A 25,236-nucleotide genomic window follows, 5' to 3' on the forward strand; every position below is an offset into this window, starting at 1 on the left:
TTATATCTCACAGTTATGAACTTATATCTCATACTTTTTCCTGTTTAGATCTCATAATTTTGTTTATTGTCTCACAATTCTGAGTTTCTATCTCATACTTTTTCTGAGTTTATATCTCACAATTCTGTTTATTGTCTCACAATTCTGAGTTTCTATCTCTTACTTTTTCTGAGTTTATATCTCACAATTCTGAGTTTCTATCTCTTACATTTTCTGAGTTTATATCTCACAATTCTGAGCTTCTATCTCATACTTTTTTTCTGAGTTTATATCTCACAATTCTGAGTTTCTATCTCATACTCTTTCTGTTTTTATATCTCACAATTCTGAGTTTCTATCTCATACTTTTTCCGAGTTTATATCTCATAATTCTGAGTTTCTATCTCATACTTTTTCTGAGTTTATATCTCATAATTCTGAGTTTCTATCTCATACTTTTTCTGAGTTTATATCTCACAATTCTGAGTTTATATCTCATACTCTTTCTGTGTTTATATCTCACAATTCTGAGTTTGTCTCATACTTTTTCTGAGTTTATATCTCACAATTCTGAGTTTCTATCTCTTACTTTTTCTGAGTTTATATCTCACAATTATGAGTTTATATCTCATACCTTTTCTGAGTTTATATCTTACAATTCTGAGTTTATATCTCATACTCCTTCTGTGTTTATATCTCAAAATTCTGAGGTTATATTTTATACTTTTTCTGAGTTTATATCTCAAAATTCTGTTTATTGTCTCACAATTCTGAGTTTATATCTCATACTTTTTCTGAGTTTATATCTCACAATTCTGTTTATTATCTCACAATTCTGAGTTTCTATCTCATACTTTTTCCTGAGTTTATATCAATTGTGCATTTCAATCTCATAAATCAGAGTTCATATTTGAAAATTTGACTTTATCTCACAATTCTGAGTTTACATTAAACAATTCTGAGCTTATATCTTAAAATTTAGATTTTATGTTGTGAGTTGAAATATCACAATTATGAGTTTCTATCTCCCACTTTTTCTGTGTTTATATCTCACAATTATGAGTTTATATCTCATACTTTTTCCTGAGTTTATATCTCAAAATTATGAGTTTATATCTCATACTTTTTCCTGAGTTTATATCTCAAAATTCTGAGTTAAATCTCATACTTTTTCCTGAGTTTATATCTCACAATTCTGAGTTTATATCTCACACTTTTTTTGTGTTTATATCTCACAATTATGAGTTTTTATCTCACACTTTTTTCTGCTCACAATTCTGAGTTAAAATTTCTCAATTCATATATCATAATTCCATGTTTATATCTCACAATTCAGAGTTTACATCTCATCATTTTACAATAATTTGCCACAAAGTTAATGAATTATTTTTTAGTTTATATATTGAAGTTCTGAGTTTAATATCTTACAATTCCGTCTTTTTCCCTGAGCAAAACAGCACAAACGGGCTTCTGTGGTTTTCTTTTTGTTATTTTCCAAAATTTGCCTCTCATTCAGCGCTGCTAGTTTTTTGAAGTGAGTCCTTTAAACACAGGGATGCATCATGGGTAATTGCTGCTCTCTGTTACTGCAGTCAGTCACACACACACACACACACACACACACACACAGTGTCGAAGGAATCTTACCTCAACAAAAAGCCCCGCAATTACAACTGGTGTGATGTGCAGGATGACGGCCTTCACAGGGGTCCGCATGTCGTCCTGTGGGTGGGAAGGCGTTTTTAAAGAGATGTGATGAGAGCTAATGATGGTGCTTTCTCTTTAAGAGGGTGCCAGAAGCTCTTGTAAGCGCCAGCTCTGCGTCCCACCGGGGAGGATCCGGGCATCGGGGCATGGCATGTCAAATTAAGCCCAACTTTCAGCCAAGGTCCTGACACACGGATAGGAGTTCATTAATTTGATATGCCGCCGCTTGTCAGACCACTTTAAGTGATGGATCGCTAAGGTGTGTGTAAAGACCACCGACCGTCCCACAACTTTTCGCCCTTCAAAACATATTAATGTGAAGACAACAGATTTTCATAATTGTGTGTGTGTGTGTGTGTGTGTGTGTGTTTGTGTGTGTGTGTGTGTGTGTGTGGGGGGGGGGGGGGGTGTTGTAATTGACAACTGAAATGTTTTGGTAGTTGTGTTTGTGCAGTCTAACTTGCAAATCTATATTGTGATGTTTACAAGACAGATTTGATTAATAGATAATAGATTAATAATAATAGATTAATTATTCATTCATTCATTTTCCTTCAGCTTACTCCCTTTGTTCATCAGGGGTCGCCACAGTGGAATGAACCGCCAACTCATCCAGCATAGGTTTTACACAGCAAATGCCCTTCTAGCTGCAACCTAATACTGGGAAACACCCATACACACTCATTCACACACACACATGCACCATGGGCAATTTAGTTTATTCAATTCACTTATAGTGCATGTGTTTGGACTGTGGGCGAAACAGAAGCACCCGGAGTAAACCCCTGCCACATGGAATATTCGTTCATTCATTCATTCATTTTTTTTCGGCTTAGTCCCTTTATTAATCCGGGGTCATCACAGTGGATTAGCACCCGGAGGAAACACCCACGAACACGGGGAGAACATGCAAACTCTACAGAGAAATGCCAACTGACCCAGCCGAGGCTCGAACCAGCGACCTTCTTGCGGTGAGGCGATCGTGCTACCTACTGTGTCATCGTGACACCTGCCAGATAGATTAATTATTAGAAAATATTTTAGAAATATTTGTAGAAAATATTATTAGAAAATATTTTCATTGGTGAAAAATAAAGGGATAATATACTATATTAATCCTGTATAATATTAAATTGCTAAAATGTACCTCAAAATTAACATAAAACAGATCTTTACCAACTAATAAATTCATAATTTTATTTAAAAATATTTTATGTTTTTTGTTTATTTTATTTTTGTAAGTTGTAATATATACTTGTTATTTATAGTTTATTTCTAGCTAGTTTTAAACTTTATTGTTTTATATATTTTAATTCTTATTTATAATTTATTTGCAACTAATTTCACAGTTAATATATATAGCTATTTTTATATACATATTGTGTTTTTATACAACAGTTCTGTCTGCTTCTCGAATCTGATTGGCTGATAGCCATGCGATATTCTGCAATATCAGAACTCGTACAGCCTCCTCACTCTTCTGTATTACTCCACATACATAGAGTGACAGCAGATCAATAAACTCTTTACAATTTGACAAACATTGCAGCTGTTGGGCAACATAATGTAATTTTGAGGCTTTTTTAGTTGAGAATGTAGTTGTTTAGATTGCACCTATGCAGTTTATTTATAAGGATAGTGCTTATTTTGTATGCTTATAATTTCTGAGATATAGTGCGTTGGAGGCCATTAGCCTGTCATTTAGCAGAGCAAAGACGGTTGACTTAGATGTTGTCCATCCACAAGATGGCGACAGAGATGGCAAAATAAGCCCTTAGATGAGGAAAAACTCGCAATTTCTAATTACAGCTGATTAAATCATTATTATATTTATTATTATTATAGATAAGTGACATTCTAAGTCGATCTCTGTCTTTTGTATGTTGTAGTGGACATCTGCTAGTTTCTAATGAGTCTCCTGTTTTCGTTACTGCGGACCAGTTCAGTTAACAGTAAGAAAGAAGAAATGCCTGCATGTGTTTAGTGTTTTTACTTATCACAAGTACAACAGTAATCTGGTAGTGTTTGCTTTGGCTTTTTTAGGGTTAATTATTGTGATCTCCCGCCTGCAACAGAGAAATACTGTGAAATCTCTGTAGACTGATGGCATTTCATGCCGTTCAGCCTTATAATCTTAAAATGTGATTAAAATCGCCTGATTTGTCATCACTTTAGACATTACACTAGAGAATCATTCAAATACTAGCTCTAAAGTGACGTTGGTGAATTAGTAACGGTTTCTGCTGTTCTGATCGTCAGCTGCAGATGTGAATAAATGGCAGAAGAAAGTAGTTCCCCATCCAAAAGCATTTTTTAAACTCTCCATGTTTTATTTTCTTTTTTATATACACGATAGTGCCTTCGAACTGTTGTATAAATGCAATATCACACTCATAGCAGCGCGGATATGACTTTATATACAGCCATATCGCACTACTGCTCTTGAAATTTTGCTCATATTTATGGTCATAATTATAAATGTATTATATTTGAACATATTTAAAATTCCAATGTTTGATACATATTTAGATATACAGTCAAGCCTGAAATTATTCATACCCCAGGCAAATTATGACTTAAGGTTTCAACTAACAAGTTTGTTTTTAACTGCAAATGACACAGGCTTCTCCTAAACACTATAAGACAATGTATGCAAGAGGCATCACTGTGGAAAAACATGTTTCTTAGCTTTTATTTACAAACAAAAAGTGGCATGTGCAAAATTATTCATACCCTTCTCAAGTATCAATAGAAAAGCCTTTGTTGGCTATTACAGCCTTCAAACCATTCCTATAATTGCTGAGCAGCTTTTTGCATGTCTCCACTAATATTTTTGCCCATTCATCTTTAGCGTTGAGCTCCAACTCTTTCAGATTGGAGAGTCTCCTTGCCATCACCCTGAATGTCTACATACCATTTGTATCTCCATTGATTTAACTTCTTCTGAGTGTTTACATACATGGCCAGGATGGTTCATTGATTTGATAATATGTCACTCACTCTCCTGGAAGCCTCTCACAGATATACCTTTATATATTTGTTTTAGATATACAGTCATTCTCTCATCGTGTTGATCTTACATATTTCTCTGCAGGCCCCTCATCCTACGCATAGCATTATTTTTCTAAAGACACATAAAAGTAGCTTCACTGAGGCCTACATTCACTTGATTATACTGTTTACTATGCCCTTTGTAAGAATAAAAATGTCCTTCTCTTCATCCACAGATTCTCAATTGGATTTAAGTCAGGACTCTGACTGGGCCATTGCAAATTGTTAATGTTTTTGTCTGCATATACTTCCATGTATCAGATTTTTAAATGGGCAAAAATATTTGCTGTATATTTAGTCTTTGCCTTATTTTGCAGCATCATCATGTTTAATTACAGTACATTAGGAAAGAAATGATGTATGTATTGCTATGTATTACCACATTACACATAGATTCAGTATTAATTCATGACAGATGGCAGTGTTTTTTTTTTTATTATTTCATTAATGATTTAAACGATGGGCATCCGCTGTGTAAAAAAAAATATATGCTAGAGTAATTGGGGGTTCATTCCACTGTGGCGACCCCTGCTGAATCAAATAATGAACAAATGAATGAATTTAAACAAATAGTGAAGAGTCTGGTGTGTTTATTGATAATTTTGTCTTTGTTTGTTCAGTTGTCTCCAGGCTCTGAGGAAGAGGAACATGAAGGACCAGTGTGTGAAAAACTGGGACGCATCCAGTTCAGTGTGGGGTACAGTTTTCAGGACTCCACACTAACAGTGAAGATCCTGAAGGGTCAAGATCTGCCGGCCAAAGATTTCTCCGGGACTTCAGATCCCTTTGTCAAGCTTTATCTGTTGCCAGACAAGAAGCACAAACTGGAGACCAAGGTCAAGAGAAAGAACTTGAACCCTCACTGGAACGAGACCTTCCTGTTTGAAGGTTAGTGTGTTTTTTTTTATCTCAGATCAACAATATTTTTATTTTAAGAGCAGTTTTAAGGTGGTTGTGAAGTGCTAGAGTAAAAAAATGGAATCAATGTCCTTGTTTATTTGATCAAATATACGATACAAATGTTATATATTTATTGAGTTTTTTTTTGTTTGTTTGTTTGTTTGTTTTTAGTTTTTCAACAAGGCTTCATTTATTTGATCAAAAACACAATACAAATATTGTTTTTTTTTCCCAAAATATATTTATTGGGATTTTGATTGTTTTTTTTTTTTTTTTTTTTTTTTGCATTTATTTAATCAAAAATATGATACAAATATTGTTGTTTTTTCCTAAATATATTTATTGGGTTTTTGTTTTTGTTTTTGTTTTTTTGTTTTTTTTTTTGCATTTATTTTATCAAAAATATTATACAAATGTTCTTGTTTTTTTTTATATATTTATTGGGTTTTTGTTTGTTCATTTTTAGATTTGTCACCAAGGCTGCATTTATTTGATCAAAAATACGATACAAATATTATGTTTTTAATTCCAAAACATATTTATTGGGTTTTTGTTTGTTTGTTTGTTTTATGTTTATTTTTTTCTTTGTCACCAAGGCTGCATTTATTTGATCAAAAATACGATACAAATATTATGTTTTTAATTCCAAAATATATTTATTGGGTTTTTGTTTGTTTGTTTGTTTGTTTGATTTTATTTATTTTTTTTCACCAAAGCTGCATTTATTTGATCAAAAATACAATACAAATATTATTATTATTTTCCAAAATATATTTATTGGGTTTTTGTTTGTTTGTTTGTTTGTTTGTTTGATTTTTATTTATTTTTTTGTTTTTTTCACCAAGGCTGCATTTATTTGATCAAAAATACGATACAAATATTGTTGTTTTTAGCAAAATATATTTATTTTGTTTTTGTTTGTTTGTTTGTTTGATTTTATTTTTTTTTTCACCAAAGCTGCATTTATTTGATAGAAAATACGATACAAATATTATTATTATTTTCCAAAATATATTTATTGGGTTTTTGTTTGTTTTTTTGATTATTATTATTTTTTTTTTTCACCAAGGCTGCATTTATTTGATCAAAAATACGATACAAATATTGTTGTTTTTTCCAAAACATATTTATTGGGTTTTTGTTTGTTTGTTTGTTTTATGTTTATTTTTTTCTTTGTCACCAAGGCTGCATTTATTTGATCAAAAATACGATACAAACATTGTTGTTGTTTTTTTCAAAATATATTTATTGGGTTTTTTTTTTTTTTGTTTGATTTTTTTATTTTATTTAGATTTTTATTTTTTGATTTTTCACCAAGGCTGCATTTATTTGATCAAAAATATGATATAAATATTATTCTTATTTTCCTAAATATATTTATTGGGTTTTTGTTTGTTTGTTTTTAGATTTTTCACCAAAGCTGCACTTATTTGATCAAAAATACTATACAAATATTATTATTGTTTTTTTATTGCTGTTTTCTGTGTCACATGATCTACAAGAGGACTAATAATTCTGACTTCAACTGTATATTTGTATTTACAGTATATTTGTACCCCATATTGAGCTGAAACTATTACTGTGAACTAAAAGTACCCTATTCTCATCTCTCTCCTTCTCCCAGGGTTTCCTTATGAGAAGGTGGTGCAGCGCACATTGTACCTGCAAGTGCTGGATTATGACCGTTTTAGCAGGAACGACCCCATAGGAGAGGTGTCCATCCCTCTGAACAAAGTGGAACTGGTCCCCATGCAGACCTTATGGAAGGAGCTGAAACCCTGCAGCGATGGCAGCGTGAGTGGATCTGTACTTTTCTGGACTCAGTTATCACCTTTACATCTTTCAAATTTACAGTAAAAAATTGGCACCTAGAAAATTTTACCATTAAAAGTACGGTCGAAACTGTAAAAGAAATATATAAACTACTGTATTTCATACACATGAATATAAAGTAATGCAATAAATATGATCAAGATTTTTTTTAGAATAAATCCCTGTGAATGAAATGTCTTCTGTAAACTACAGTATTTTATTAATTAACACACATGAAAATAAAGTTGCGCAATAAACATTACCAGCATTAGATGTAACATAAAACTGTAGTGTATTGAGAGTGAATGATAAGATAATTCTGATAATTCTGACTTCAACTTTATATTTATATTATCTATGCTTTTCTGGACTTTGTTATCACTTTTACACTGTAAAACAAATCTTTCAAATTTACGGTAACAAAAAACGGCACCTGTAGAATTTTACCATTAAAAGTACGGTCGAAACTGTAAAATAAATTATTATACGGTAAACTACTGTATTTCATACACACAAAACTAAAGTAATGCAATAAATATGATCAAGATTTTTTTTTACAATAAATCCCTGTGAATGAAATGTCTTCTGTAAACTACAGTATTTTATTAATTAACACACATGAAAATAAACATTACCGGCATTAGATGTAACATAAAACTCTAATATGTTGAGAGTCAATGATGAGATATAATTCAGGAGGGCTAATAATTCTGACTTCAACTGAATATTTATATTTACAGAATGTTTTTACCAGTGTGAGTGGATCTATGCTTTTCTGGACTTAGTTATCACTTTTGTAAAAGAAATCTTTATAATTTACGGTAAAAAACAGCACCTGTAGAATTTTACTATTAAAAGTATGGTAGAAACTGTAAAAGAAATTTCTATGATAATCTACTGTATTTCATACACATCAGAATCAGATCAGAATCAGAATCAGAAAGAGCTTTATTGCCAGGTATGTTCACACATACGAGGAATTTGTTTTCATGACAGAGCTTCTACAGTGCAACAGGACTAAAGAGACAGGACAAAAAACAGATAATAAATATATTTTTAAAAAATACAAGTAAGTCGTGAGTGCAAATATACAGATTGACAAGTGTATGTATGTATGTACAGGTATATTAATATATACATTGTTATATGTGCAGCTGTTATGTGCAAATTGGCATGTAAAGTGGGTTGTTAAATAAGTGTATATGTGTATAAAAGTGTATAGCAAGTAGTGATGTTGGTTCCACAATAATTATCATCAAGTGTTCATGAGATGGATTGCCTGAGGGAAGAAACTGTTTCTGTGTCGGGCTGTTCTGGTGCGCAGTGCTCTGTAGGGTCGACCAGAACGTAAACGTTCAAAGAGGCAGTGTGCTGGGTGTGAGGGGTCCAGAGTGATTTTGGCAGCCCCTTGGCTTACACAAGTACAGTTCTTGGGGAGTTGGAAGGGTTGTACCAGTGATTCGCTAAGCAGTCCGAACTATTCGACGTAGTCTTTGGAGATCGTATTTAGTAGCTGAGCTAAACCAGACAGTTATTGATGTGCAATGAAGCCAAAGTAATGCAAAAACATTATCAAGAAAATGTTTACAGTAAATCACTGTAAAAGACATTTCTACTGTAAACTACAGTATTTCATTAACACACATGAAATTAATGCAATAAATATTATCAACATTAGATGTAACATAAAACGCTAATGTGTTGAGAGTCAATGATGAGAAAATAAATAAAAAAGAACCATATCATCATGAGAATTAAAAAACATTAAGAGTGAAGTGTCATGCAGGGAACGCATGCTGTTACACTGTAAAAAGAAATCCAATAATTTACTTTTACAGTACACTGCAATAGAAATCTTTAAAATTTACAGTAAAAAAAAACTGTACCTGTAGAGTTGTATCATTAAAAGTATGGTAGAAACTTCCAAAAAAGAAAAGAAACGTATTTGGTAAGCTTCTGTATTTAATACACATGAATCTAAAGTAATGCAATATTATGTGTGAATATTAAATATTATGTTGAGAGTCAATTATGAGAAAATAAATCAAAAGTGATGTGCCTTGCAAGGAAGTCTCATTGTTACACTGTGAAAAGGAATCCAAAATAATTTTACGGGGACAAAATAGCAGCTGTGGTACAATTAAAAATATGGTAAAACACTGAAAAAGAGATGTCTATTGTAAACTACTTTATTTCATTAATTAACACACAAGAAACTAAAGTAATGCAATTAATATTGTATTTTTCTACATTAAAATGTTAATATATAGTTTTTTTAAACTACATAACATCAGTGCATTGTACAATGTGGCTTTTTTTACAAACATATTCAAATGTTGTATTTCAAAGCACAACAGAATCAGTGTATTGCTATACAGTAGGCTTCTTCTACATTCAGATACATTCATATGTTATGTTTTGAACTGAGTAACAATTAGGGATGCAACGATTATAGATTTTGGTTGTACGATTATAGTCTGAAGAATAATCGCCGGTTTCATGGTTATCACTATTATTATGCATTTATTAAATTCAAAACACTACTAGTTTAGAAAACTGCTTATATTTTAAAGTGTTGTTTATTGCTGTTCAGTAACCAAATACAGCACAAAATAATAATAAAAAACAAACAATAGTTCACTCAAAAATAAATGATCAAGTTTTTGATTTAAACATGAGCGATAATTTCACAATGAAAATAAATGACAGAACAGCGAATAAAAAAAATAAGAATAAAAAAAATTGTCTTTCTCTAATGTTAATTTAAGCTTTATATTAGCTAAGTATTTAAATGAACTGTTGTTATTTTCTGCGATCATACATACGTAATCATTTTAATAGTTTGTAATAATTCGTCAAATGTATCTTTTGTTTACATTGCACTAAAAGCCTCGCACAACTCTCACCACTACAGTGTGAGACAATTTCTACTATGTTCACCATGGAGGGTGCGAGTGCGTTGGTCCGCTTGCACACTGCTCCCAAAACGCGCACGCCTCCATTGGAAATAATTAACTTGCGTGCAGATAAGACGCAATATGTGAACGGCCTGCTGCTATAGTTAATCCAGTGTGCGTGCGTATTAGCCTCGGTATAAGCTCGAAACTTTAAACTAGCACACAGGTGGCGTAACTTTTAGTTGCAGCAGCTTCATTCCATGCAACAGAAACGCGGCGTTGAGAAGCCTTTACGATTAATTAACTGTAATGAATAAAGCGCAGTTAATAGTGAAATCGGCTAATCATTGCATCCCTATTTACGATATCAGTGCATTGTACAGAAGGCCTTTTCTACAAACATATCCAAATATTTCAATAGTATCTGGATGCAGCCTTTATGATGCAAGCTGAGATTGCATGCTCACGCCACTCACTCACTTAATGTCAGGTGACACTCTCTGCGCTGCCTTCAACTGCAGCTCGTGCTGTATTGAACAGACACACGTCACTTCATAACTATAGCGACCATTTTTCGACCGAACTAAATTAATTTTTGATGTCTTGGTCACACTATTTGGAGAGCTGGAACAAATTGTTTCTGGGGCCGGGTTTGGCCTGCTGGCTGCCAATTGAATAGCACTGAATAGTTAACATGAACTTCTGTATTTTCATGAACTAATGTTACCTAACATGAACAAATACTGTAATAAATGTATTGTTTATTGTTTGTTTATGTTAGTAAATACATTAACTATTATGAACTGATACAACCTTATTGTAAAGTGTTACCAAAAGTGCCCAAACAGATGAAGTAACTAAAAGGGGTGGACTTGGGACGGGAACAATAGATGTGAATTGTTCTGCGGATAGACAGTGACGTGCAGAGCTTGTCATGCCTGAAGTAATGACACACACTGTGTGCTGTCAAAGCCTCTGAACTCTTTTCACAAGAACAAGAGATGCACTAATGTGTCATTAGCACTCTGAGTCTTTGAGCGTCTCTGTTAGGGGTTTTCTGGCATGGGGCGACTAAAAGATCTCCCACAGATTCACTGATTTCAGAGGGAAAGTCTGACTTTAGAAGCTGCAGGGTTTGGGCTTAAACCTCTAAGTTCACTCAAATGAACATGTGGTGTTACAAATCAATTGATAAAAGTACACAAGTCTCTCAGTTAAAGGAATAGTTTAACCAAAAATGTAATCTCCTTCCAAGTATTTAGGGATTTCTGTTATCTGTTGAACACACAAGAAGATATTTTGAAGAATGTTGGAAACCGAAAAGCAAATATTATGGAAGTCAATGGTCACAGGTTTCCAACATTTCTCAAAATATCTTCTTTTGTGTTCAACAGGATAAAGAAAGACACACAGGTTTGAAACAAGTAAAGGTTGAGTAAATGATGACAGTATTTTGAGTTTTGGGTGAACTATCCCTTTCAAATGAGGTGAAAAGAACACCATGTGTGGCTGTTACGCACTTAAAAGGCACACTTCAGTAGTTTAAAGTTACTAATATGTATATTTAAGGCTTTATATGTATCTTTAATCTTTATTGTTCAGCAGTGGATGAAAATCGAATGCATACAACAAACAAAACATTCATGTAACACAGTCACAAAATATATAATACTTAAAAAGTCCTTCACCTCTCCTAAAACATTACAGTTCTACTTCTTGTTTAACAGATTAATTGTGTATGGCACAAAGGTTTGTTTATAAGTGCTTTAGTTGCCTTTTCTGTCCTATTAAGTCCTGGATTAGAGGGTGTTACGTCATAACATTTCTATCATGAACACATTTATTATGGTAATGAATATCCACAGTGCATCCGGAAAGTATTGATAGCGCTTGATTTTTATTTTTTTTCCACATTTTTTTTATATTACAGCTTTATTACAAAATTGATTAAATTCATTTATTTCCTCAAAATTCTACACACAAAACCCCATAATGACAATGTGGTGAAAAAAAGAGTTGTTTTAATTGTTGCAAATTTATTAAAAATAAAAAACCTGAAAAATCACATGTACATCAGTACTCACAGCCTTTGCCGTGAAGCTCTAAAATTGAGCTCAGGTATATTCTGTTTCCACTAATCATTCTTGAGATGTTTCAGCAGCTTAATTGGAGTTCACCTGTGGTAAACTCTGTTAATTGGACATGATTTGAAAAGGCATACATCTGTCTATATAAGGTCCCAGGATTGACAGTGCATGTCAAAGCACAAACCAAGCATGAAGACAAAGGAATTGTCTGTAGACCTCCGAGACAGGATTGTCTCAAGGCACAAGGCTGGAGAAGGTTACAGAAAAATTTCTGCTGCTCTGATAGTTCCAATGAGCACAGTGGCCTCCATCATCCGAAAGTGGAAGATGTTTGGAACCACCAGGACTCTTCCTAGAGCTGGCCGGCTTTCTAAACTGAGTAATCGGGGGAGAAGGGCCTTAGTCAGGGAGGTGATCAATAATCCGATGGTCACTCTGTCTGAGCTCCAACGTTCTTCTGTGGAGAGAGGAGAACCTTACAGAAGGACAACCATCTGTGCAACAATCCATTAGTCAGGCCTGTTTGGTACAGTGGCCAGACGGAAGCTACTCCTCGCCTGGAATCTGCCAAAAGGCATCTGAAGGACTCTCAGACCATCAGAAACAAAATTATATTTTAAGATTAATTTTAGTATCATAAGAATGTGTGTGGAGTGTATTGATATGCTGACTAAGTTGGCGGCTCATTCTACTGTGGTGACCTCTGATGAATAAAGAGACTAAGCCAAGGGAAAATGAATGAATGAATGAATGAATGAATATATTAAGTGTTTTATATTATATTTTATTTAATTAATCATTTGGTCTTAATCAGCTCTTATGCTCACCAATGTTATTGCAGTTTAAGAAACAAAATTTTTTTTAATTAATTAATTATTACATAAACAAAATTAAGTAATAATAAAATGAAGTGAAAATATTAGTTAATTATATATAATTCAACAAGATATCAGCTAAAAATCTAGGTTGGCCACTAGTTGTTTTTGGTGGTGGTGGTGGTGGTGGGGGGGGGGTGAATTTTGACCAAATTAACTGCTGAACCACTGACCTCTCTGTGTTGATGTCTTCAGGGGAGTCGAGGAGACCTGCTCGTGTCTCTGTGTTACAATCCCACCGCCAACATCATCACTGTGAGCATCATCAAGGCACGCAATCTCAAAGCCATGGACATCGGGGGAACATCCGGTATGAACACACACTCTCATTCGTCTTTACTGCACACACACACTGTCATATTTCTGTAGCTCAGCTGGCAAAATAGCACTATCACAACATCATGGATTGATGGACACACTGTTTACTGCTTTGGAAAAAAATTCAAGTTAGGTTTTTGACAGATACGTGATCGGATTAAAAAAAAAAAGCTGCAATGTTTATCTCAGTCTGCGTCTACATACATGTCCTATTGATTTCCTTTATGTTTTGCTGACAGATCATTAAGAATATTGATGCGTCATTGCTGTAAACATTGCCGTGAATGTTTGTTTAACTGTTTTGTCGCAAGTGAATCATTCAGTTTTTCCACTTACAAAGTCCGCAATGTAAATAGCAAACGTGCCATGGCACGATGCAACTGACTCTTAAAGGGAATGGGAGATGAAACTCTGATTGGTTTAATGCACGTTAGGCTCAAAACACATCCATAACCATACCTGTCAAAAATGGGATGTGAAAATAAGGGATATGCCCACCATAAGACATAAGACCTCCCCCCTATAGTAACAGTTAAACGGTCAGTAATATGCTTTATTATTATTATGTACAAAAAATGTGTCAATAATAAAAAAGTATACACAATAGACAATAAAAAGTATACATTAGCAGCAAAATAAATTAGCAAACAGTTTAGCTTATTAAAATTAATAGCTATTATAAAGAAATAGAATCAAGTTATTAAATCTCATTATTCTTTTCTTCACTGTATAACTTACACATTCTGATTAAAGAGCAGCGAATGAATCTCTTATTTAGATTTTTCATTTGATTACATTAAATAACAGAGGAGACATTTTAAAAGTGCACACATCTATCATTAACGTTATAATGAAAGCATTGGACTGCTTTCCTAACTTTTTATGCTCATTTAGAACAAAATTAGTTGTGTTTGAAAAAAAACCCCACCAAGATCGACATGTTTAGATGTTATTAATATTAATTATGTTAATGTCTTCACTTCAAATCACGTGCACAGAATTTGTTTGGGAAACAGCGTCTATTTATGACTATGGATCGCGTCAGCTGACAGTCCCGCACCACTATATGACTGTTTTGAGGATTGTATAGGACGGGCAACGGCACCTGTAATGAAAAGCAAGGGAACAGTGCTGTTTTTATATTTATTTCAAAGTGTTTTCATGCCTAAATAAAACAAAAGCACAGAACAAACTCACATTTAAGAGCAAGGGGCGTCCCCTGGTGGTTCGGCTGTATGGGTTGCGTATATTATTGCCCCCCTTTACAGAAAGATTGAAAATACGGGAGAAATACGGGTAAATTCCTTTACGGGATGATAGTAGGATAGAACTGTAAAATACAGGCGAATCCCGGAAAAAACAATAGGGTTGACAGGTATGCCCATAACTTATTAAGAGACTAAGCGCAAACCTGTCAAACCATGCACCAGGGCACAGACTGTATTTTTCCATCTTTAAAATAGCAAAAGTGGATTCGGACACGCCCTTGATGCTTTTGCGCCATGTGCTTTAGACTTTGTGCTTAGATGATTAAAATAGAGCCCTAAGAGATCTGTGACAAATATGGGGGGGGGGGGGGGGGGGGGAATCATCCACCAGCATGCGATGTTGCATTTTTTTTTAAAGTGTGTAAATGACTTTATATTACACAACATTTAGCACATGCTCACTACACTCCTATAATAGACATCCTCATTCTGAACAACTTTGTCTCCAGAACCACTGTTGTCAACCAATATGTTTGTTAAATATTCCAAATTATATATATATATATATATTAAAAAAGACTCTGTAGATCAATTATTAGCTAATCAATACAATAATTCAAGTTTATTTGGATCATTACAACAGGTCATTTAGGGAAAAATGGCGTTTTTGTGCACACTTGGCCTTTCCCATCATTCCTAAGCAAAGGTTATGAACTTAGTTACATGTGATTCTATTAATCTAGTCTATATATTCAATTCAACTCAATTCAATTCATCTTTGTTTCTATAGCGCTTTTGAATGTAGATTGTGTCAAAGCAGCTTCACATAAAAGCTCTAGTAAATTGAAACTGTGTCAGTTCAGTTTTCAGAGTTGATGGTCAGTTTAGTTCAGTTCAGTGTGGTTTAAATTTCACTGCTGAGAGTTCAAACACGGAAGATCAAATCCATCGATGCGCAGCTCCACAAGTCCCGAACCGTGCAAGCCAGTGGCGACAGTGGCGAGAAACAAACTTCACCACTTGACTAAAGTAAAGGAAAAAAACCTAGGGAGAAACCAGGCTCAGTTGGGCACGACCAGTTCTCCTCTGGCCAAACTACTTGTTCAGAACTGCAGTCTAGGTGCTGAAGGCTGGAGAAATATGCAAATATTTAACAAGATCAACGAACAAACTGCACTATCAGACTTAACTATTAGACAGATGGAAGTCTGAAAACATGTGGTATAGGTGAATTGGGTAGGCTAAGGCTAAGTGTTGGATTGCAGCTGGAAGGGCATCCGCTGCGTAAAACATATGCTGGATAAGTTGGCGGTTCATTCCGCTGTGGCGACCCCAGATTAATAAAGGGACTAAGCCAAAAAGAAAATGAATGAATGAAATACGCCTATTTACCTTAAAGCGGTCCTATTATGCTCTTTTTTACAAGCTCAATATACTCCACAAATATATACATTTATATATATATATTCTCAATCCCCTTTTAAGTGCTGAGCCAAATTGTGCAGTTTTGGTAATTGTCAAATTCAAATAAACTGAAAATGTCAAAAGAAGTGAAGGTGGTCTGTGGAGACTACATGTTAATTTGTACATCCTAAAACTCAACATTTATAATACCTCTTAGTCGCTGACATTATCTTCATCAGGTACGGTGAAAAAATGGTGGACGGCTGCTTCTCACTCAGGGCTGCTTATGCTAATGAGGGAGCAATCATCACTAATGGGCGGGGCTTTCTCCGTCTGATGACACACACATAAAGGGAGATTATCAATCAAAGTGTATTAACAGATGAAGTGTGATTACAGATGATTAGTGTGATAAATACAATTATTACATTTATACCATTACAGGCTGACTATATTCACACACTTTTGGCACACAACTGTGTTTAAACTAGTGCCAGGCCGTTATCGGCGTTAATGGCTGCGTTAACGCGAGACTCTTATCGCGCGCCGTTAATCTATTCTCAAAGTTGGGTTGGGAGCTGGGTCTATTCTAGGCAAGCTATGATGACTTTAACGGCGTTATCGGCGTTAATGGCTGCGTTAACGCGAGATTCTTATCGCGCGATAAAAAAAATATCGCCGTTAATCTATTCTCAAAGTTGGGTTGGGAGCTGGGTCTATTCTAGGCAAGCTATGATGACTTTCACCTTGATAGTTTAGCGCAGATGTATACCTGACCGGTGAGCCGTCTGACAAACAAAGTGCCCTTCTGAATCAAAACCAGCAGGATGCCTGACTTTAGCTGCAGAATCGGCAGTTTCACTTTAACTCAAGAATATTTCAGTCATGCCGTCGTGACAAACTGGGGTATTAGACGCAAATAAGGGGTAAAGACTGGTGAGAGTGTTGTAGAATGTAATAACGCTCGCCAAACATGAAGAAAAAAAAACTTCCGCATTTTGTGTGTGCGTGTGTGTGTGTGTGCGTGTGTGTGTGTGTGTGCGTGTGCGTGTGCGTGTGCGTGTGCGTGTGCGTGTGCGTGTGCGTGTGTGTGTGTGTGTATGTTTTGTGTGCGGTCCTTTACTGACAGCCGCTTGTGTCTTGGATCTTGTCGGAAAATATGTCGAAAAGTCCTACATGACGGTAATAGTTTGATTGCGGTGTTTACTTCAGTAATGCCACTAATATCTGCATACTCCACATGTCTTAATTCCATTTCTGTTTAGTTCAGTTATGACTTTAGTCACATTAAGGTAATCAAAAATCTCTGTTTACATGGTAGACTCTTAATCAGAGTATTGTTTTAATCATATTAAAATCGTATTAAAGTATTGTTGCCCATGTAAACATGCAATGTTTGACACCGTCAGGGCTCTGTGAACTTGGCATTGAGAAGCAGCATTTTCTGTATGTGCGTACATCAAAAGCAAGTATGAAAACGCTGTTTGGAGCTTATGTAGGCCTACAGGTCAACATTCATGTTTAACTGAATAAACAGTTAGTAAACACAAGTACATATTATTGAACATCATTTATTTTCATCACCAATTATCATAGTAGAGCAGTTTCTCAAGCAGTTTGTGATGCATTTTGGAAACAGGAGATGAGCCCCTGGTCTAATGCGCCACCTGGCTCGAGAAACCCATTCTCAAAGACTTATTATTTGGGTAGCACACATATTCTGAATGCCTTCGGCAGAATTCGAATGAGCCATTTTAATCTAGATTAATTTCAAAATTAATCTAGATTAATCTAGATTTAAAAAATCAATCTATGCCCACCTATAGTTTAAACCTTTTATAAAAGTGATTTTTGCATAATAGGTCCCCTTTAAAATGCTTGTACTCTGATTATTGCTGCTTGTGGAAGAAATATACTCAGAACTTTATAGAATAAAACAAATATTAAGATTTTACTCAAATCCATGCCTAATAAATCCAGAGAAATCAAGAACTCACTTCATTTTCCCACCTACAGCAGTATGTGCTTACCTTGATGGGATTTTTTTTTTAGCAAAGCCTCTCCTAAATGAATAAATGCAAATGTAACACAGTTCCATTCTGTGCTTATGGGATTTCTGTGCAAATGGAGCGTCCTTGTCAAGGTGGCATCTGCGCAGTAATCATCTCTAACGTATTTTAGCATTCATCACAGCCATTCTGACGGGCTGTTTGTGTGTTTCAGACCCCTACGTCAAAGTGTGGCTGATGAACAAAGACAAACGAGTGGAGAAGAAGAAGACGGTGGTGATGAAGAGGTGTTTGAACCCGGTGTTCAATGAGTCCTTCCCCTTCGACGTGCCCGCTCACGTCCTCAGAGAGACCACCATCGTCATCACAGTCATGGATAAAGACAGGCTGAGCCGCAATGATGTCATAGGCAAGGTGTGATGTCACATATTCACTGGGTCCAAAAAAAGCAAGCATATTATATTAATCATCAATATATATATATATATATATATATATATATATAATTATCAATATATTATTGATATATTAATCTTTAGCTAAAGTCAGAATTATTAGTCCTCCTGTATATTTTTTACATTATTTTAACAGAAAGAAGATTTTTCGACCCATTTCTAAACATAATAGTTTTAATAACTCATTTTTAATAACTGATTTATTTTATCTTTGCCATGATGACGGTAAATAATATTGGACTAGATATTTTTCAAGATACTAGAATTCAACTTAAAGTAACATTTAAAGACTTAATTATGGTAATTAGGGTAATTATGCAAGTTATTGTATAACGATCATTTGTTCTGTAGACTATCGAAAACAAATATTGCTTAAAGGGGCTAATAATATTGACCCTAAAATGGTTTTTAAAATATCAAAAGCTGCTTTTATTCTAGCCGAAATCAAACAAATTCGACTTTCTCCAGAAGAAAAAAATATTATCAGACATACTGTGAAAAATTTCTTGCTCTGTTAAACATCATTTGGGAAATATTTAAAAAAGAAGGTGGGTTAATCATTTTGACTTCAACTGTATATTTTATGTATACTTTATTATTTCAACCAAACAGCAGATACAAAATGCTAATCATCTGTTCTATACTGGTATAAATGAGACCGAACAGAAGTTTTTTATTATTTCTTTCACACTAAATAGATGAAGTGCAGTGCGGAGTAACAATCAGAACTAAATATCTTATGAAATATACAATATTATGTTAATTGTAATGTTGTTATGTTATGTTTAATGTTATGTAACGTTAAATTCAATGTTTCCGTCTGTATAATATATTTTACATTTAATATAAGATTAAATATAATAAATATTGCTGTTTGGTAAATGTTTGCAGGAAATATTGACATACTAAATATTATACTACAGATATACACTAAACCTTTGTTTAAAAATGTGTTTAATTTATCATACTAATCACACACACAAACGTACACACACACACACACACACACACATACACACACACACACACACACACATACACACACACACACACACACACACACACACACACACACACACACAATAAATATAAAGGTTTAATAAATATATTATTATTATTGTTTTCTAACATATATAGTTGAAGTCAGAATTATTAGCCTTCCTTTGAATTTTTTTGAATATTTCCCAAATACAAAGCAAGGAAATTTTCACAGTATTTCCTATAATATTTTTTCTTCTAGAAAAGTCTTATTTGTTTTATTTTAGCTAGAATAAAAGCAGTTTTTTAATTTTTTCAAAATTATTAGCCCCTTTAAACTATATATTTTTGCGATTAGTCTACAGAACAAACCATCGTTATACTATAACTTGCCTAACTACCCTAACCTGCCTAGTTAACCTAATTAACCTAGTTAAGCCTTTAAATGTCACTTTAAGCTGTATAGAAGTGTCTTGAAAAATATCTAGTCAAATATTATTTACTGTCATCATTGCAAAGATAAAATAAATCAGTTATTAGAAATAAGTTATTAAAACTATTATGTTTAGAAATGTGTTGAAAAAAATCTTCTCTCCGTTAAAAAGAAATAGGGGAAAAAATGAACAGGGAGCTAATAATTCTGACTTCAACTGTATATATATATATTATATGTCATTTGCTTTCCATTTATACAAAAACATTACTGCAAAAACCATTGGTTTTTAACAAACTTAACTTAGAAACTGTAATTTTAATACAAGTAAAAATCAAGAAAGAACCAGCTGAAAAAAAGGAAAATATTTAGTATGAAAAATGATCTTAGCTACTGTTGCTGATAATGCTAAATATAGAAATCTAACATCTTGTACAACATATCATTTTTATTTCCAATTAATGATTTAACAATTCACACATAAAACTTCATTATAGGTGGATTATTTTTAAAAACCTGTTTAGTGACATAATTTTGAAGGTTGTTTGTCGCCACCTATTGGTTACACAATGTAATTGCTACAACATTCACCAGTGTCAAGTTCCATTAAACAGTGATTTTAATCTTTACCATAAACATCAGTGTTTATATCTGTACTATAAACTGTTCTCCCAGTTCTTCTGTGTTATTTGACTAACTGAAAAAGTGTAAAAACTGAATGTCTCTCGATTAAACACAGATTTGAATGCAGCGCTTAGAAGGGTTAAAAAACATATGCAAATCATTATCATTTATCATTCATTCAGTTGTTATAAATGTTGTATTAACCTACAAGTGTGTGTGTGTGCGCGTGTGCGTGTGCGCGTGTGCGTGTGTGTTTCAAGTAATGAATATAAATAATTTTGTATTTATTTACATTTAGATACATTTTTAAAAACAAATTTACAACTTTATTATTATTAAATTTATATATTACCATATTATTACATTCAAATGAATAGAAAAGGTGGTAACACTTTAATTTAGGTACGAATTCACACCATTTAATACTGACATAGTACCTGTCTATTGTTAAGATATGAACTGTTTATTAGCGCTTATAAAGTATGATTTTATTTGACTTCCCTAATCCCTAGTACCCAGTACCTAAACCCAAATGCTACCTTACTAACTATTAATAAGCAACTAATTAGTGGTTTATTGAGCTAAAAGTCTTAGTTAATGGGTTGTTAATGGTTTGTTTGTAGCGTGAATTATGCTTTAATATAAAATGTGACCGAAATGTGAGACATTGAATTGTTGATTACCATTTTTCCCATTTTGTTTCTAACTCACTTACTTGCCTATTTATTTATATAGCACAATATAACAGTAGTCGTTGACTATTGTCCTGTACACAAATTGTAGAAATGTTATCTAATCTGATAATTATCTAATTATCTGAGAAGATCAAAGGAATAAAACAACATACAATACATTAAACATGAAACATATAAAATGAAAAAGCAAGCTCAAATGACTTGGGTATTAAAGCCTTTCCTAAAAGGGGAAGTATCGATTTCCTCTTGAACACAGATTCTGTGGAGATTATTTTAATAGAGAGAAATAGACCGTTCCACAATTTGGGGCCCACAATGGAAAGAACCTGGTCTCTCTTTTTCTTTAACTTTTAAAATTTTCTGACTTGAAGACGTTAAACAATTAGTAGGTAACATCTAACAGTCAAGTTCAGATAAATAAGAAGGTGCCAGATCACTTGAAACCATTAATGGCTCGTTTCCACTGACTGGTACGGTACGGTACGGTTCGGTTTGGTACGGGTCACCTTTATAAAGTTTGCGTTTCCACTAACAAGGGTATCCTTTTGGTGGGCGTGGTGTACGACAGAAAGTTTCAGTCGATGTCATTCTCGCTGGAGGAAATGTCTACAATAAAGCTGTACGGGTTATTCCCATATCATATGAGAAGCACTTCTCACAAAACAGATGCTTTACACACATAAATACTTGTGTAGAAATGTTTATTACTAACTTTTCAATGAACATGAGTTGATTATGACTGCAGATCAAAGACAGTGCGAATGAGCCTACTGTAACGTCTGTAAATATATTAAATAACTAAATAAATGAACATATATAAACACAAACAACCCTTTACAGTCTCCGATATGTTATCAATTACAGAAGAACTACACACAGCAGACATTTCGTCAGTATTTAGGTTCAAAAACAACACATAGCCTACAGTCAGTGAAAACCTTTCATCTGTGTCTGTAATCTTCAGCAGCACATGTAGCCTCTGTTAGAGAGTAATTCCGTCATTCCCGGTTCATATTAGTCTAAAATGTGAAGATAATAAGTTAGTTAATCATGGCATTTTGTTCATGTTTGCTGAGAAATAATGTGCTCCTTTTTTCCGGCTCCTCCCTTGTTTTTTCCGCGCTTCACTCTCGCGTTTGTCAGTGTCTGACAGGATCGGGTTTCAAAAGCACGACAATAATCAAGCGCAGGTTATTACCATCAGCTCAAGAAGTTTGTTATTTCAGATATAATGTTAGACGCGCAGCGAACGCAAGGAAGAAAGTGAAACCGCTCGCACTTCAGACTGCCTCGTAAAAAACTACACGGCACAGGGTAAATCTGCTCTACTCCATGGCTTTGTGGCTGTTTATTAAGACGACGACAAGGTTTTATTCCTTATATGTATATATAATTCCGCTGTAATCTCTCGGCTGTGCGTGTATTTTAAATATGGCGTTTTTTTTGTTTTTATTCTGGCTTGTTGCGTAAGCGAATGACGTATCTCTGTAAACCAATAGCGTTCAGCTGCGCTTCTAGCTCCGCCTTTTGGTACCCTTTGTCGTGTTTTGTACCCTTTCGAAAGGGTGCCGAAAAAGTGGTACGGTACGGTTCGGTAGCTTTTTGACAGTGGAAACGGCTATAAAAGTGTACCAAACCGAACCGTACCGTACCACTCAGTGGAAACGGGCCTTAACACAATGAGTAAAATATTCACCTCTATTTTAAAACATAGCGGCAACCAGTGCAGAGAGAGTAAGAGCATACTCACACTATGTACAGTTGCCTTGAACCGGGCCAAAGCATGCTTGTCCCCCCTCCTGTCTCCCACGACGGCCCGCACTCACATTACATTCGGGCCTGGGCACGCTTACGTCATCGATGATGCGCTGGTCAGAAGCACTCTCGCTCAGCACGGTGGAGATTTCTTTAGTTAAATCGTCGTTTAAGTCATTTGATATGCAGTGACACGCAGTCAAATATTTCGCCGAACAGATCAGCCACTTTTGACGCTCATAAACAATCATAAAGTCCTTGTGCAGCAGGTTTTAGGAGGTTTGCTGAAGGTGTGGAGCTTTCGTGCAGTGAGAGGTTTGCTTCTTCAATAAACTACAACAGTTTGCGTTCATTGAACAGTAAGAAGGATTAATAAACATAAATGAAACAGTCCCTTAAAAGTCACGTCTCGCTTTCAGTTTAGGGCTTTAGCACATTTTGCACTCACACACAAACCCCAAGTGAACCGGGCTCTGGCACACCTCTTCCAACCAGGCCAGGGCCAGCCAAGTGAACCGTGCTTGAGCCCGATTCAGAGCACTCACACTTCTCAAACAATCCGGGAAACAGGCCTGGGCACGGTTCGGACAGGATAGTGTGAGTAGGCCCTAAGACGGAGGTAATGTGCTTAAATTTACAAGTAAGAAGTCTAGCAGCAGTTTTGTGCCACTCGAGTTGATTTATATAGGATTGACCAATACCTACTGCATATAAATTGAGTTGCAGTAGTCTAGACATGAAGATATAATTGCATGTATTATTCTCTCGATCTCAGCAGGGGTCACTTTGGTCAGTAATCTCAACTGAAAAAAGCATGATTTACTGCATTAACCTGCTTATCAAATAACAGGAAGTCAAAAGACAATAGCTAGGTTCTTCCTCTTTCATCTCCTCCTCTTTTTCTTTTCTAGATCTATCTATCCTGGAAGAGCGGACCAGCAGAAGTAAAACACTGGAAAGACATGATGAGTCACCCGCGCACTGCCGTTGCCCAATGGCACGCTCTCAAAGCTTGAAGGCCCCGCCCACCAAAAGTAAACCACACCTTCAAAACCCTGTTGATATGCACAAGCTTAAAGACGGGTACCAAAAGCCATCCAACAATCTTTCTTTCTCTCTCTCTATCTATTTTGTTTTCCTGCAGACCCTTCCTTTATTCACTTGTTTTTATTTGAATTCTTTTCCCACCAAAAAGAGGCTAAGCACTGCCAAGATCACCAGGAGAGAAAGTCTTGCGTTAAAAAATAAAAGTCTACGAGAGGTAAACAGACTCGTCTTCCTTGAGAAAAGAGAAAAAATAGTTTGACAACTCAACTGTTCTCTTGAGCAGATGGACCGTAGAACAGGGTGACTTCTATCATCGAGTTTCACTTGAAAAAAGACAAACGGCTGAAAACAATCTACTGAACTATCACCATGTTTGTGTCCCACCCCCCTCCAAACGTACGGATTGATCCAGAAAAGGATCGCAAACCACAGTGCAATACCTAGCTGAAGGAGGGATGAACTTGTGTGTGTGTTGGACTTTTGTCACTTCTTGATGTTGAACAGTGTAGAAATTCGCTGGAACTCTTCGTCGTCTGTATGTACATGTGGGTGCTGTTATGTGACTGAAAAAAAAGGTCTTGTTTAAACAAAACAACAACAACAAAAAAAAAGAAGAATTCACTCACTTTAATTGACTGGATCAGTCCGAGTGTGTAGGGAAAAAGCTTGAACAATATAGAACATTCCAATAAATGTACAAAACAAAACAAAAGAGATAAGATTAACAATCATCTTTAGTGGGTCTACGCAAGAACGCTTTCCGAAATGTGTCAATCCAATTACGCCTCTTTTGTCAACCCAGGCACATTATTGATACATACCCCATATACATTTTTGGAGATCGTGAAATACGTCCCAGGGCATACTTTTTTTTGCAGTTTTTGTTTTCGCGAATCTAACAGAGGCCGCTGTGGACGCTTATTCAGATCTCAAATTTCTCTTGCGACAACCATTCATGTCTGCTGTTCTCGCATAAATCCACCAGAGGTCGCTGACCGACCA

The 25,236-nt window shown here is 34.8% G+C and overlaps 1 protein-coding gene across 1 annotated transcript in view; it reads left to right on the top strand.

The window, feature by feature from the left end:
- The window catches only part of syt7b (synaptotagmin VIIb), a 99,070-nt gene extending 74,173 nt beyond the window's left edge, over nucleotides 1-24,897 (top strand). The window contains exons 4-8 of the mRNA XM_056461035.1: nucleotides 5,358-5,625; nucleotides 7,262-7,431; nucleotides 13,504-13,618; nucleotides 18,462-18,661; nucleotides 24,099-24,897. Coding sequence (XP_056317010.1) covers nucleotides 5,358-5,625; nucleotides 7,262-7,431; nucleotides 13,504-13,618; nucleotides 18,462-18,661; nucleotides 24,099-24,203 — 858 coding nt within the window. The 3' untranslated portion in view covers nucleotides 24,204-24,897. The remainder of the gene's footprint in view (nucleotides 1-5,357; nucleotides 5,626-7,261; nucleotides 7,432-13,503; nucleotides 13,619-18,461; nucleotides 18,662-24,098) is intronic.
- Nucleotides 24,898-25,236: the final 339 nt, after the last annotated feature.

The sequence above is a fragment of the Danio aesculapii genome, chromosome 7 (genome assembly GCF_903798145.1).
Source record: "Danio aesculapii chromosome 7, fDanAes4.1, whole genome shotgun sequence".
Taxonomy (NCBI): Eukaryota; Metazoa; Chordata; class Actinopteri; order Cypriniformes; family Danionidae; genus Danio; species Danio aesculapii.